The sequence below is a fragment of the Boleophthalmus pectinirostris genome, unplaced genomic scaffold, assembly GCF_026225935.1.
Source record: "Boleophthalmus pectinirostris isolate CB_2022bp ecotype Guang Dong unplaced genomic scaffold, ASM2622593v1 HiC_scaffold_1, whole genome shotgun sequence".
NCBI classification, from domain to species: Eukaryota; Metazoa; Chordata; class Actinopteri; order Gobiiformes; family Gobiidae; genus Boleophthalmus; species Boleophthalmus pectinirostris.
Genome location: NW_026570970.1, coordinates 12487121 through 12502952, shown reverse-complemented (window position 1 = coordinate 12502952; position 15832 = coordinate 12487121). Strand labels below are relative to the sequence as shown.

Genomic DNA, 15832 nt, shown 5'->3' with positions numbered 1-15832 from the left:
GGTAGCCTCTCCACAGATTTGACCTGTAACTTCGTCTGGTTTGGTCTCCATGAAGAATGAAAGGTTTAACACCTGTTTCTCTAGGTATTTTTGACCTATAAAAGCACGTGTAATTGTTTAATGTCATACTGTGGAACATTCCAGGGAGAGCAGTGACATATAAATATAAACAAGCAGGTGACAGAGCTCCAACGAAAAAGTTACATAGTGTACCTTTAACATAAGAAAAACAACTCTTGTAAAGTTGAATCTACACAAATAAAATATAAAGTGCTTAATTTAAGTCATTTTAATGTACAAAGATATTGCTTTTTGCGATGTGAAGCCTTTTTTGAAGCACTACCCACCTTTGCATTTATTTGTTGTCTTGTCCATAATGGCTTTTGTAGAGACAATTTTGCCGTACCTAGGAGAGAAGAAGAGAGGTGGGGTTGTGAGTGGGATTGTGTAGCAGACATGTTATAAAACAGACAAAGAGGAAGGGTTGAGCAAGAGCCTGTATGACATCATTGTGAAAACATGAGAAACAGGAAGTGGTTTCCATTGGCTGCTGAAAATCCCCACCATGTGAGTACAAAGTCACACAGACCCTTTTTCTGTTGGCAAGCTGATGAAGCATCACTCAACCAGAGAGTCTTTATGCTCTAGTTATTTTACTTCAGTTCAGTAAATATGCTGGCTGTTAAAGATCTGCTTTCACTTTCTGAAACATTACAATGCACAGAAGCCCTGGGCGGTAGAAGCTGAAAGTATTCTATCTTGGGATTAGGCTGAATGCTCAGCTGGGTGAAAGATCATGAACTTGCGTCCTTCCTTTATCTGAATTCTAATTTTAACCCATGGAACAAGTGTAGTTTAGTCTCCAGAGTGCATCATCAAATACAGTAAGATGCCGGAATCACAACTATGACTAAAATCGTAATCACACAAGCGAAGGTTATGACTCACTTCAATTTGCACATGGAAAAGAAAGCATTTTGTACACAAAACTCAGGAATGGTTTCACAATTTTTCTGTTGCGTTGCGTAACTTTTCTGGTGGAGGGTCCGTCACCTGCTCGTCTCCATGGACATGTCATTGCTTTTCGTGGTATGACATTAAACACATCTATCTCGCATTTATATTCCTCAAAAATGTAATTCTCTCTGTGAATAGGGTTACCTCTCCACAGATCTGCCCTGTAATGTAGCCTACAGTTGCCTCTCTTGAGATAAATGGGTTTAATCTCTACTGTGGAACATTCTAGACAAAGCAATAACATCTCCATGGATCCTCCACGAGAAAAGTTACAGTTTTAAGTGCACCGTTCAGGCTTCTTTATGAAGTAAGCTATTCCATTTCAGGACACTCATATAAAGGTCTAGTTAGTCTAATTCAAATGTGACCCTTCTGTGGCTCCCATGACGCAGCAGCAGCATTAGCGGGGCAGTGCTGGGGTCTAGCTCGGTCACTGTCCTCAATGTCTTTCCTCTCAGGATGTTTCCAGTCCAACACTTTCCCTTTCTAAGCCTTTGTAAGCCTTCAAATGAGGTGGACCATGTTTAAAGTCCCTAAATTAGCTCTACATTTTCTGACTGGATGGTACAACTTTCGCCCTGTACTTACAAATCTAAAAGCTGTGTAAAAACATGCCTTTAGCTGTGTTCTAGCTTCCCTCGTGAGGCCAGCTACACCAGAGTCTGATCAATACAGTGGATCAATAAGTGTAACACAGAGCGGAAGTGGTGGACTCACGCCTGGCAGAGCTTGACCAGGTCATGGTCTGTGGTGGAGGGGGCCAGCCCGCGGATGTACAGGTTGGTTTTGCTGAGCTGTTCCCAGCCAGCCGTGCTCCCTCCGCTGCTGGTGGTGCTGGGGCTGGTGGGGGCCATGGGCGGGTGAGACGAGGGGGGCACAGGGGGCTGCGGGGGCAAAAGACAAAAGGTTAAGAATGTCTGGAAGAAAACGTGAAAGAATTACTGTGTTTCAGCATAAAAAACATTAAACACCTTTAAACTTTCACAGGTGTAAACTTTGTAATTTGCACATGGAGTTGGTGAGATAATTCTCTCATTTTAAATACATTGTTGCTCCACTAATTTATGGATAAAACAGCAATATCAGTAAAAGAGTAATACCAAAAAGAACCATTCTCTTTGTACTGAAAGTTTCTGGAAAAATGGTCCTCCAATGTTTCTGGTGGAGGACAGACCACCTGCTTGTCTCCATGGAGATGTTAATGCTTTACCTGGTTACACATACTTATCAATACAGACAAATTACAAATCCAATTACAGAGAGGACCCTACTCACAGTAAGAATGTTTTCAAGTATTTTAAAAAGTAACAAAACACCTGAATAAATGCAATATAGGTCAGTAAGATAATGTCACACTGTGGAACATTACAGGGTAAACAATAGCATCTCCATGGACAATGCAGAGCGGAACCTGCTCATAGTAAGAATGCACGTTTTCAGGCATTTTTAAGTCATAAAACACCTGAATAAATGCAATTAAGTAGAGAAGTAAGATAACTGAGTAAAGAAGTTATTTTTTAATTATTATTTATTCAATATTTTACCAGGTAAGTCAATTGAGGACACCTTCTCAAAGCACAAACAGAAAACACTCACACATCAACCATAACATGAAACAGTGAATAGACACATAAGACAGTGAAACTATTGCAGATTAAAGATATAAAAGTGTTAAAACATGTGCAATTATTCTGTAAAATACTCAGGATGGAATTTTAAAAAGTCGACAGAAGTAAAAACGAACTAAGTTTTAAATTCTGTTCAATGTTGGTTCCAGAAGTAAGACAATGCCATACTCTGAAACATTAGAGACCACGCACTGCGCATTTATATAATGTTAATTTCAGAAATAAAACTATTTAATTCACTCTATACAATGATTTATTCCATGTAAGAAAGTGCAAAACAACAGTAATAAAGCAGTAAACAGTTGAAAATGTAAATTCTCTCTCTGTTTGGTATCAGGGGACTATAGGCTGTTGGAGGTAGATTAGAGTTGAACCTTTTTATCTTTATTTTAAACAAATCCGTCAGTCCATGAATAGGCCACATATTTGACCCATATCAGGAAACGCGTATAAGTCATGGTGCTCGCTGTCACTTGAAATGATAAAATACAGCCATTTTGGGCATATACTTCTACATGCACAGCAATCTCCATCTGTTTTTTATGGTCAGCACAATCAGTGTCCTCAGGGACCTGTAGCTCTGCCCCTGTCACTATAAACAGACCATGAGCGATATTGACTTGAATGAACTCCAGTAGGGCTGAACGATTTGAAAAAAATAGTTTTGAAAGTCAGACTCTGTTTAAAGTTCACAATTTAAATGCATGCATGAGAATCGAGAAAAAAATGAAACATATATTATTTATGTTTTTACTCGATATTATTTTTATTGTGATGTGTGAGCTACTGTGTCCAAATAATTTCACTTATGGATCAATAAAGTTTGTCTAAGTCTAAGAAATATGAACTGAAATTAAAAAAAAAAAACACATTGGTCGAGCAATTAGATCCACTGACTGCAATTTCAGCTCCCACAAATAAATGCTGTTGTTGTGTCCTTGGGCAAGACACTTAACCCACCTTGCCCTTAGTGTCTGCGTTCCTTGTTATAGGGATGTAACGATGTCCAAATTTCCTGGTACGATATTATCACTATATGTATTTCACGGTACAATATTTATTGTGATATTTTGAAGAGGCTGATATAGTTGTACATAGAATAGTTTTCTGCTTTTACAATACCTTGACAAGATTTTGGTGTGGATTATTTCCATCATAATACCAAGAATTCAAGTTAAAAACATATTTCTTCATGTTGTCTGCACTGAAATGAATCATGGGATATGTAGCTCCCTATGTTTATAAGCTGTTGCCATGCATTTAAGTAAAGAAACTTGTAATTCGATGGTATTGTGATTGTTTGATTATCATTGTAAGACTTTTGATAACACAATATCACAATATTTCCATTATTATTACATCCCTAATTTGTTGTAAAGCACTTTGAGGGCCATGAAGGTGGAAAAGCGCTGTATAAAAATGTGTTTACCATCTACCATTTAAAACAAGAATTCCACTTTAGAACATATTTGTAGTGCTTGTCGTGGACTAAACAGATTTTGTGGAGAATTGGCCAAGATTCTGTTTCTGTGGAGGAAATGATGTTATTTCAAAAATTGCAGCCTTTGTGATTTGCTGATTGTGTTTACTGAAATGGCGATTTTTATTCCATTGCAATTTGTCCTGCAGCCCTCTACTCTAGCTTTATCTCCAGAGTAAAAAAAAAAAAAAAAAGAGTCCAAGCCACATACTTGTGCTTCTATATGTTTGGTTGTATGTTGCCTTCTGATTAAAAAGATGTGACATTTGTTAAAATTGGATTCAGGTTTCCTTCTTTTTGGAAGATTAAATAGCACTTTTATTTTCTTAGTTTTTAGAAAAGATATCTCATATTTTAACTGGGCGATAGTAGCCAGGCCGGTGCCACCTAATGCCTTCGCTCAATTTCATTTCTCTCCAGCGACTAGGTCAGGAATCAGAATACACTAGATGATTTGCGAGAACCCCGGAAGTTGTAGACCGCACACTGGCCAATCAGCGAAGAGCTGTGAAGCCATGACGTCAAACTCAAGCACCTGTCTGGGTCCCTGTTGTGGTACAGCACAACAGTAAACAAAGTGTCGAGATGGGTGTAGATGAAGCCAGACATTCTGTGTTGGCAACGATTCCCGAGATTTAAAGCCAGAACAAAGAGAATGTTTGGTGAATTTCATCAAGGGGAAAGACGTCATTGCCCTTCTTCCTGCGGGATTTGGGAAAAGCTTAATATGCCAGTTAGTCCTGTTAGTGGCGCATTACATATGTCACCAAATAGCAGCGATTAGTTCAAAAAAAGTAGAAGTGAAGTGAAACCGGCTGATGAATCAGACTAGGACGATAGGGGAAAAAAAAAAAAGAATCGTGATTCCCCCCCATATTGATCAATCTCAATTTTTGATTCAATCTTCTTCCAACTTTTTAAAACATTAGACATGTGGCAGAAAGAGAAGAGAGTGTCAGGATCACTACTGTTTTAATTTCGTGTTGAAAAGACCAATATTTGAGGAGATATTCACATTTATCATCTCTCCCTAAGTCATTTCATTGTAAAAGTGATGTAATTTCCTGGAGAGGGAAAGTTAACGCTATGATTCCACAGAAAAAGAAAGTTAAAAAAAAAACAAACAAAAAAAACTTTGGAACATTGTCTATGAAGATACATGTTTTAAGCCTTACTAAGGAGCATGAGACGGAAGAACAGCATTTCTATGGAACCAAGCAGGAGGATGAGTCATGTTTGTAGAGAGGCAAGGACATTTACAGTAAGGGCACATGTTTTTCTCTGTTTTTCAGTGCAATAAAACATCCATTATAAAAAAATTTGATTTTATTTTAATCTAAAATGTGACTTACTGGGGCTAGGCCTGTCACGATATGAAATTTTGGAGTGCCACATATTCCTGAAGACAATATAGATGATAATTGAAAATATTGAAACATATTTATGCCACTAAACTGACTCAAAACTCTTCTAAAAACATGAGCTGCAAAAAAATAAACAGCAGAATGAAACACTTTTGTAGTTAGTTTGTATCTATAATGAGTCATAAAGTTGTTTATTTGAACAGTTACAGCTCACAGCATCACAGAAAAATGCCAAAAAGTCCCCTGCTTGTACAAAGTAAAAATACCCACGATAAATACTGACCATCAAAAATGATTGTTCCCGCTTCCATATATTGAACTGTAAGTTGATATAGTAAAACAGGCTTAACTGGGGCTTTGACTTTACATAGATGTCTGTACATAATGGACTTTCTTCTCTGAGGATTTGTTGTCTGGTATGATTATCTCGTCACTAGTGTCTCGAAGGAAAATAAAACATACTACATTTTTATAACAGAATAGGGATGTAACAATAACCAAAATATCATGATATCGTATCGTCAGAGTTTTCACAATAATATCTTGGACCATCACAGTATATCGAATTGCAAGTCTCTTTGCCTAAATGAAGAGAAATGAAGACAGAGAGAACTACATAGACCATGATCCTTTGCTCTATTTCAGTGCAGACTACATGAAGAAATAACAGCTCTAAGCATTTTTAAGTCTTAGTTCTTTAAATAAAGTCTCGTCAAGGCATTTTAAGAGGAAAAAGAAGAATATTAACAGTTTTGCTTCCACAAAATATGGCAATAAGTATCGTACCGTGAGATTTATATTGTGAAAATATTGTACAGAGAGATTTGGATATTTTTACATCTCTAAACAAATATCGTGAGCTTTCCCACAATATCGCAATAAATATCATCCCGTGAGGTTCATACCGTGACAATATCGTATCGTGAGACTTGGATATCGTTACACCCCTATAACAGAATGGAATTTACCTATGCAAAATAAAAGTACTTTCTTTATATTACCATGAGATCTTACATGTGTTTTGATAAAGCTCAAAATCACGCTAAAACTGTTCAGGAAAGCTCAATTTTTTTGTTGTATTTTCTATACTTACTCAAATAACTATCTAGCTTCAGTAATCGTTTTAGTATCTTTTGGGTGGAGTAAGTGTTGCTGCAAGATAAATCGCAATTTGTACCATAATTTCCCCCATTAACCACAAAATATCCTGTCTTATTCTGCATAAAAATGTCTAATCCTGTTGCTAAAATCTGTTCAAGCATGTTCAGAAATATGATTTTAGTATATTATAGTTTGAACTTTGAACAGAATCCTATTATAAATCACAGTGCTTGTCAGAAAAATGGCGCAGAAAAGTTATGACATTTTTCCCAAAACAGGCCTAACTGGGGCTTTAACTTTACAAAGAGGAAAGTTTTCGGTACAGTGGACTTTCTTCTCCGAGGATTTGTTGTCTGGTCTGATTATAATAGCATTACTAATGAAAAAAAAAAAAGAAACATGCTCCAATAGAATGCCATTTTTATAAACAAAATAATAGTACTTTCTTTATGTTACTATGAGATTTTATTTGTGTTATGTGATAAACAGGGGCTTTAACTTTACAAAGACACCGGCATGGTGGACTTTCTTCTCTGAGGATTTGTTGTCTGGTCTGATTATCCCGCTCTCTCCCTCTCCACCCTCCCCCCCTCGCTCCTTCTCAGAGACATCAGACGCTGAGAGGAAGCTAATGGAATCTCAAGCATGAGGCGGTGACAGGAGAGAGCGGCGGCCCCGGTCTGGACTTTGGCCTGGAGGATGTGCTCTGCTGACGACTGCTGGGCTGGGTCATGTCTCCAGGATCTGCTCTGTGGCTGTGTGCTGTCAGTTAGTGTTGTCACGATACTAATTCCGACTCAATTTCAATACTGTACACTTATATAATTATGTAGGGATGAACAATAACCAAAATATCGTGGTATTGTATCATCAATAATCTCACAATCATATCGTGGGCCATCACATTACATTAAAATTACAAGTTTGTTTGCTTAAATTCATTGTTATGGTGCAGCATGAGCTAAAAAAACAGAGGGAACTACATAGACCATGATACTTTGCTCCGTTTCAGTGAAGACTGAAAAATAACTGTTATTTAGCACTTTGACATCTTAATTAGTTGGATTAAGACAGAATCCAAGTCTTGTCAAGGCATTTAAAGAGATGCCATTGAGTTGCATATCGTGAAAATATTGTACCGTGAGATTTGGATATCATTACATCCCTATAATTATGCTTTATTTGACACCAGTCTCTTGCTGTTTCTGCTACTTATTTAGAATTGATTATACAATTCATATTTTTCTCTTTATTATATTTATTGTGATGTGTGAGCTACTGTGTCCAAATAATTTTCCTTGTGGAGTTTAAAGTTTGTTGAAGTCTAAGCCTAAGAATCGACTCCATACCGATTACAATACCACAATGAAAATAAAAGATGCACAGATCTGATACAGATACGGTAACAGATATCGGTGTTGATACTGAAAGATTAGCTGGAGCGATATCCAAATATTGGTTCAGTCGATATCCTGGTTGGACATTTAAATTGAAGTAATATGAGAAAACGTTTTTATTTACATCCGGCTTTTCTGCATGTGCGTAGTGGCTGGTAGGCAAAAAGTCCATGGGGCTGCTTGTTTGTGTTTACAGTTGCGTTGCGTATATCTGTCATGAGATAACTCGGCTTATTTTGAAGTAAGTTTTGCAATTGTTTTGACATGACTTCAACGTCATCGTGTTTTCTCGTATAAGACGGCAATGTTAAAACACTTTATTTACACAAAGCTGTTCTGTAGTTACTTGAAAGATAAATAACATACACATTGCATAACACATTTGGAACAGTTTTGTGTTATTTCATTTTTGTATAAAGAAGTTTCTCCACTGGTATCGGTTAATATCGAATTTCCGCATCGATACTTAAAACGTATGTATTGGAATCAGTATTGGACCTGAAAAAGCTGGATTGGTACATCACTAATAAAAATAAAATATGCTATATTTTAGTAATAGAATGTAATTTTCATAAACAAAATAATAGCATTTTCTTTGTTACCATGAGGTTCTACTAGTTCTGAAAAAACTAAAAATGACATTAAAAAAGCTCAAATGTTTCCTGTTAATGTGACTTTTTTTAGTATCTAGATATCTAGTTATTTAGTGTCTATTCTTATCTGATTTTTAATACTTCTGACAACCCTACTGTCAGTGCAACAGCCAGAAACATGTGGTTGTAGTTAGAAGTATTGCTGCAAGATTGATTGCAATTTCTGCCATATTTTCCCCCAACAACAAAATATCCTGCCTTATTCTGCACAAAGACTGCACGTTCTGAAAGACGATTCTTGCATTAGTTCATATAATGATGTGAAATTTGAACACAATACTAATAAACCATACATTGTTAGAAAAATGACAATATTTTTCCCAATTTTTTCCCAGTTAGTCAGCTCAAATTAGAGGTTATATTGTTTTATCTGAAGTTAATGTGTCAACTTTTTTGTGGGGATGGATTTTTTTTGCCAATATACTTTACATTTGTCTTGCCGTAGTGTATTTTTTTCTTATTTGCGATGTTGATAACAATTTTTCACATTTATGACAAAGCCCAGTTATGAAATTGTTGGGAAATTCCAAAATGAACTTTTAAAAATCATATCCTCACACTACATTTATCAAGATAGATTTTTGTTAGTGTTTTTACCCCAGCGTAGGGAATCAGCTGGAAAGTCTTCCTGAATTGTACCCTTAATGAAACTATGTTAGTTTATCTATATACATATAAATTAAAAATGTTATATTAATAACATAATAACAAAAAGTGCCATCGTTGGTTTCAGAAAATTCCTCACAAGGGACATTCGAGCTGGGACTTTCAATCCAGGGGGACGTAGGAGTCAGTATTCCCAGCGTACATGGACACTGGTGGCAAGGTGGGTTAAAAGTCTTGCCCAAGGACACAACAACAGGCAGACAAGCACTAGGGATGTAACGATATCCAAATCTCACGGTACGATATTTTCACGATATACATCTTACGGTACGGTATTTATATTGATATTTTGTGGAGGCAAACAAAAATATATGCCACTTTTTCCTCTTAAAATGCCTTGACGAGACTTAATCCAAAGAACTAAGACTTAAAAGTGCTTAGAACTGCTATTTCTTCATGTAGTTTGCGCCAAAACGGAGCAAAGGATCATGGTCTATGTAGTTCCCTCTGTTTTTTTAGCTATTGCTGCACTAAAACTCTTAATTTAAGCAAAGAAACTTGTGATTCAATATATTGTGATGGCCCAAGATATTATTGAGAGACTTTTGACAACACGATATCACGATATTTTGGTTACTATTACACCCCTAGTAAGCACTGGTCCGTCCAACCTTCTGATTTGTTTTTCAGATTACCATACATGTTTTTCAGATTACATTATTAGACACGTGTTTTTTCTCGAACAGTGAATAAAAGCGAATAATAGTATGGGATATAAATAATTAAAAGTGTCTTCAGCTAATGCATTTGCTCCGGCTTTTGTTCGCTTTTGTTTACAATGCTCTGAGCAGGCATACCACACCGGTCCATTAGCGTACTGGTAAGAATACAGCATACGGTAACTGGTAATGGAACCAAAAAGCTTCTACGCACAATATCAAACGCATAACTCATTACTCAAGTGTTCCCATGTTAAAGTAAAATTATAATGCTTCCTGTATATCTACATAAACTGTGCAATTAATCATATTTGAATTTCATATTTGGTCCACGGCCAAAACTCTGTCAGTAAAACATGTGGTTTGGAGCAGAGTTCAGACTCAGAGAAAGAATTTTTTCTTTTTCCGTGTTACATAGCAATGATTAAAAGTTTGTAATATGAGGGGAGGAAGTGGTGCTGTATATTTTGGCGTATTTCCCAGACCTATTATCTTCTACAATGCTGTGAAATAATGTAAAATAACAAGAATGCCTGTCACGATAATTACTATATCAGCTCATTGTTCCATTCTTGATAAATGGAACAATATATTTCGGAGCTCAGTATTTATCATGTGTACATTTTCTGTGCATTAGTGTTGCGATTTTTGTTATTTCAGTTGTAATACGACAAGATTTGAGCTGTAGAAAGTTGAATAAGTATCTTCTGTGGCTGATTTATTTGTTGTAGCTCAGACCTTTTAACGATTCTGTATATTAGAGATGATATCCAAATCTCTCGCTACGATATTATCAAGATATGAGTTGCACGGTACGATATTTATTGCGATATAATTGTAGATAGGATGTTTTTTTGCTTTTAAAATACCCTAAAAAGACTTTGGTGTGAATTATTACTGTCATAATCCCAAGAATTCAAGTAAAAAAACATATTTCTTCATGTTGTCAGCGCTGAAATGAATCATGAGATATGTAGTTCCCGATATTTATTAGCTACTGCAGCTGTAAAACAATGAATTTAAGCAAAGGAACTTGTATTTTGATATATTGTGAGACGTTTGATGATACAATATCATGATATTTCTGTTATTGTTACATCCTTACTGTATATTTAAATAATGGTTCAATATAGTAATGGTAATCTTGCTTTATTATTTAGTCAGTGGCATAAAATAGTTTTGAAATTTGTTATCTTGACAAGCCTAATAAGTAGGGGTGTAAAGATATCCAAGTCTCGATACGATATCGTCACGGTATGAACCTCACGGTACGATATTTATTGCGATATCGTGGGAAAGCTCACGATATAGTGGGGAGGCTCACGATTAGGGATGTAACAAGATCCAAATCTCTAGGTACAATATTTTCACGATATATACATCTCACGGAATGATATTTATTGCGATATTTTGTGGAGGCTGTTAACTGTTAATATGAAGACTTAATCCAAAGAACTAAGACTTAAAAGTGCTTAGAACTGTTAATTCTTCTTGTAGTCTGCACTGAAACGGAGCAAAGGATCATGGTTCCCTCAGTCTTTTTTTGTATTCTATTGTTGCACCATAACTCTTAAATTAAGCAAAGAGACTTGTAATTCGATATATTGTGATGGTCCACGATATTATTGTGAGTGATTTGATTGTGATTATTTCGGTGATTGTTACATACCTACTAATAAAAAGTTGTAGAAAACAGAAAATTGGTAACTGAGAGATTTTATGTTCTTCTATGCTTTTTTGCTGTATCAAATTTGGCCCTTAATTTGGTTTTAGCCTGTCGAATTGAACAAAATGTTAATCAATTAATTTCCAACATAAAAGAACAGTTCATTCTGAAAATATTTCAAATTAAAAACTGAGTCTGAATCAAATCTGGATCCCAAGAATCGGAATCACCAAAGAGAGACGCCGCACGAGAACATACAACTTTGTGTTTTTTTGCCAAATTTTAATCGATGAGTAAAACCATCTGGGCAAGCCATGTGGGAGCCATTTTCAAGATGCCTTTGGCCCAAATCACAGAAAAGTGACTTCCCTTGCTTGTAGCGTGGAGTAATTTTAGCTCGTAGCCAGTACCACGAACCCGCCACACACTTCTTTGACATCTGATGGGACAGGGCGTCAGCTTATCAGGCCCGTCCAGACCAGCAGAGCCTGTCATATCCGAGATGGAAACAGTGGAGGCATTACTGTACCAGACCTCGCCCATGGTCCCTCTCTTTCACTTTAAGAAAGACTAGATAGCTCTACTGTATGCCCCTTCTCTGCTTTTTAGCTAAAGGCAGCTCAAAATCTATATGCAACTGGGACAAATTGAACGCATCAGTGAACAATAAGTCATCTATGTCCAATTATGCAGGCTTACAATACAGAAATGCCAATATGTTTAGCATGACATCAACTAGTGTTTCCAATAAAGCAAAGTAAGCTACAAGAATACAAACAAGGGCTCTTATAGCTCTTGGGGCTTGCATCAATGTCCTATACAAAATGCTTGACTAATTGATTTATTGTGCAGTAATAACAGTCCAGCTCCAATGGGAAATTCAAAGAAAGCCCCCCTAGTCTATTTATAAACCTCTTGAACAACATTTTAATTCCCTGATCGTATATAATGTTGTATAAAATGCATAAGAGTGTATTCTGGGTAGACCCAAGGGAGGCAAAAAGTATCCTAGCATCCAAGGCAAACAAAGTGTGTGCACTCACGGTGAAGCCACTTTATTTGGAAGTCAAAGTATGACTAAAGGAGGGGTAGGCAAACGTGTGGAATAAGCCCAAATGCAGTGCAAAAGATTAGTTTAGTAGAAATGAAGTTAGTTTAGTCGTAATAACTCATTTATTGTCGGTTTATGCTGGAGAAAAAACATGCACTAGACTTGACGCAAACACACTGACTACTCCAAACAGTCCATTTCGTCGTGATGTCTTCCAGATTGACTTAAAAACACATTAGACTTGAATACCTACCACTGGTTTGTATCAGTGCAGCAGAGCTCGACTGAAGCGCAGCTCAGGCAGCAGGTATTTTAATTATCTCGCCTATCTGGATCTTACGTCACACAGAGACACACAACAGGCGTTTTCACACAAACGTACCATAACATTAACTTTTACGCGCCCGGACCCGGGTACGACAAGATACACTCGGCTCTGAACAAGTTACACCGCGGTTATTAACAGTTTTCTTACCTGTTTGCGATACGGTGTCCTCAGTGGGTTCCCAGTATTGGCAAAAATCATCCTCAATTGAAATGCGTGAATGTTCAAGCTACAAATCCAGTAACTAAGTGTAGAAAGAGTGAGAATGCGCTTCCTTATTCCGCTAAAGGACCGAAACCGTAGCGTGTGCACATATTAGCGGTACATAGCATTATTGTCGTCGTCTATTCGGCCACAGCCTCCGCGGAGAATTGTCCCAACTTGGACTGCCCAGCCCCGTTTGTTTGACTGGCTTCATTGATTTGCAGTCAGCGCTGCGCAGGGCAGACGCGGCTATACCGGAGCGCACCATTACGCACGCGTTTGTAGGGGTGTCCAAAAGTTCGGCAGCAAGTAATGAGCAGATGTTTAGCAGCGTTTGGCGCAAGTAAGCTCTCAAACACTGCTGAAATTTGTCTCTTTGGTTATTTTCAGTATCTAGCGAGTAAGAGTTTTGTTGGCACGCGAACTCGTATTTCAGAAGTTGTTTCCTCCGCTGTTGTTGTTTGTGTGATAAAGCATGCATACCTGACATTCCACTGTTTGGTTGGTCCTGCCTCTGTCTAGTTTCACTGTATTTTGTGTCTGTAAAACTCCAAGGTACAAGAGTTCACTTCAGACATAGAATGGTTAGTGTTTATTTAACTATTAATTATTGATACAGACCTATATAGCGTTTTGGTATATTAAATAATTGAGGTTCACAGACGGGGCAAAGCGAATTCAGCAAAAATGAAAGCGCAAATACGACAAAAAAGAGGTTCCAATGCAAAATGTAACTCAGTTTGCGCTTAGTCTACGCCTGCATGTACTAAAAATATTGCTTTCCTTCATGTTTTTACGTGTAAATTGGAGATTACATGTTTTCTGCACGTGACTAAATGTCCACATAGCTATAATATGATGTACAAGTTTAATATAATTTTCAGGTAGAACTGTTCAAGGAAGGGGTCTCCAACTTGTACCTCCACCTGTACCTCCAGCACCTTCCTAGTAGCTTGGCAAGGGATTTCTGAATTACACGTATTGTGCCTGATTAATTAAACCTGATTAAATTTATCATTGTACATGTCATTTTGATCCCTAACTTTGTACAATAATAAATGGATAAAGGTTTATGTTTTATAGGCATATAACATTTTCAAAATAAAAAACTGGGACACCCCTTGTAAAAATAAAATGTGAAACGAAAGCGTAATTAATGAAAACCTTTTCTGTACTGGGCCCATTCTTCACTAGTCACATTTTCTTAGTGTTTTGGTTGTTTTTAAGCAGCTTTTCTATATTGTATGCCTCTCTTTACTGTTGACAGGGATCAAATTGGTCAAAAATAGGGACATGTGGGACATTTCTTGTATAAAACTGGGACAAATCAGTTGTTTTGGATACATCTGTTGGGACAGGGGACACAGGGCTCAAAACCGGGATTGTCCTGGATAAATAGGGACGTCTGCTCACCCTAATCTAACTGTACTTCATTTAAGGCTCGCCCTGCCTCTGTTATACTAAATTTCCTGTGACTGCTAAAACTAGTCACTCTCTGGTATTTTTGTTTTGTAAAGGTATCTCACTGGAGGAAAAAGGTTGGAGACTCCTGTTTTAAGGTGACATATCCATAGAAAGACGCAGGTGACAGACCAACTAAGAGTGTACCTTTAAGTTAATATTTGTATCAGTGGTGTATACAATTCCTACAATTCCCCGAATGATATGCAATACATAATAATTTTTAAACATGTCATTCATTCGTCTTCACATTGATTATAGGGTCAATAAATTTTGAGGTTCGATTGGCCAAGCTGCACCCCGAGATGATGACAGCGCTGAATGGACAACTGTTGGCTGGTAAGATTTAATACAGTTAATTTAATTGTATCAAAGTTATCTTTAAAGGTGATTCACAAGCCACTTTTCAAATATTTGGCCTTACAAGTACCACCTATACCAGGTCTGTAACAAGAATATTTCTGGTCTAAATAAGGGCAAAACCATGTGTAATATATAGGATTCTCCAAATATGCAATACTAGTTCAAAACATGGACTACTAACCCCAAATGAGGACAACAACATGAATTAAACTGAACATAGATTCAACAAATATTTGAACTGCAGAGGCCCGTGTGTACCTCCTGTAGCTCTTCACAGTTTAAAGTGCATATAACAGACCACTGGCTTCATTGAGGGCCTGTTTACACGAGAACGCTTGTGGGTAAAAATGACAAAATATTTTATCAGAAGTGCCTTTTGTTTAGATGGTGACAGCGTTTTTGGAGCTTAAAATAGCAAAAATCTGAAACGACCGTCCAGAGAAAAGAGAAAAGTTGAATACCCTCTGCTGTAGCGTTTCTGTCTACGCTGCCCAAGACGCAAAACTCTGGTCAGATCTGCTCATGTCATGTACACGTTTACGTCACACACATCACCACCTGGCATCACCACCTAGCCACCTGGCGTGCATATCCAATCGAATTCCACACACTTTTGCGTCACCGTATGCACGCAGATTTCCTCCCGAAAACGCTTGTCTAAACGTGGAATAAAAAGTGAAGACGTGACGCCACTTTTACGTCTTCTGTTCAGACCATTATCATATAAACATAGCCTAAATCAGAGTTAGTTATATTTAAGCTTTTGCTCAAGAATTTTTTTTCTAGCTTTTATTTCA

At 37.1% G+C, this 15832-nt stretch overlaps 1 protein-coding gene and 1 long non-coding RNA gene across 3 annotated transcripts in view; one reads left to right on the top strand and one right to left on the bottom strand.

Moving 5' to 3' along the window:
- The window catches only part of LOC110163919 (RNA-binding motif, single-stranded-interacting protein 1), a 31139-nt gene extending 17705 nt beyond the window's left edge, over positions 1-13434 (bottom strand). For both annotated transcript variants that reach the window (XM_020928931.2, XM_020928932.2), the window contains exons 1-3: positions 13158-13434; positions 1735-1901; positions 348-406 (exon numbers count right to left, since the gene is read on the bottom strand). In XM_020928931.2, the coding sequence (XP_020784590.1) occupies positions 348-406; positions 1735-1901; positions 13158-13208 (277 nt within the window). In that variant the 5' untranslated portion in view covers positions 13209-13434. The remainder of the gene's footprint in view (positions 1-347; positions 407-1734; positions 1902-13157) is intronic.
- Positions 13435-13754: 320 nt separating this feature from the next.
- Positions 13755-15832, top strand: part of LOC129408318 (uncharacterized) — a 31226-nt gene continuing 29148 nt past the window's right edge. The window contains exons 1-2 of the long non-coding RNA XR_008631880.1: positions 13755-13795; positions 14934-15011. This is a non-coding gene — a long non-coding RNA (uncharacterized LOC129408318). The remainder of the gene's footprint in view (positions 13796-14933; positions 15012-15832) is intronic.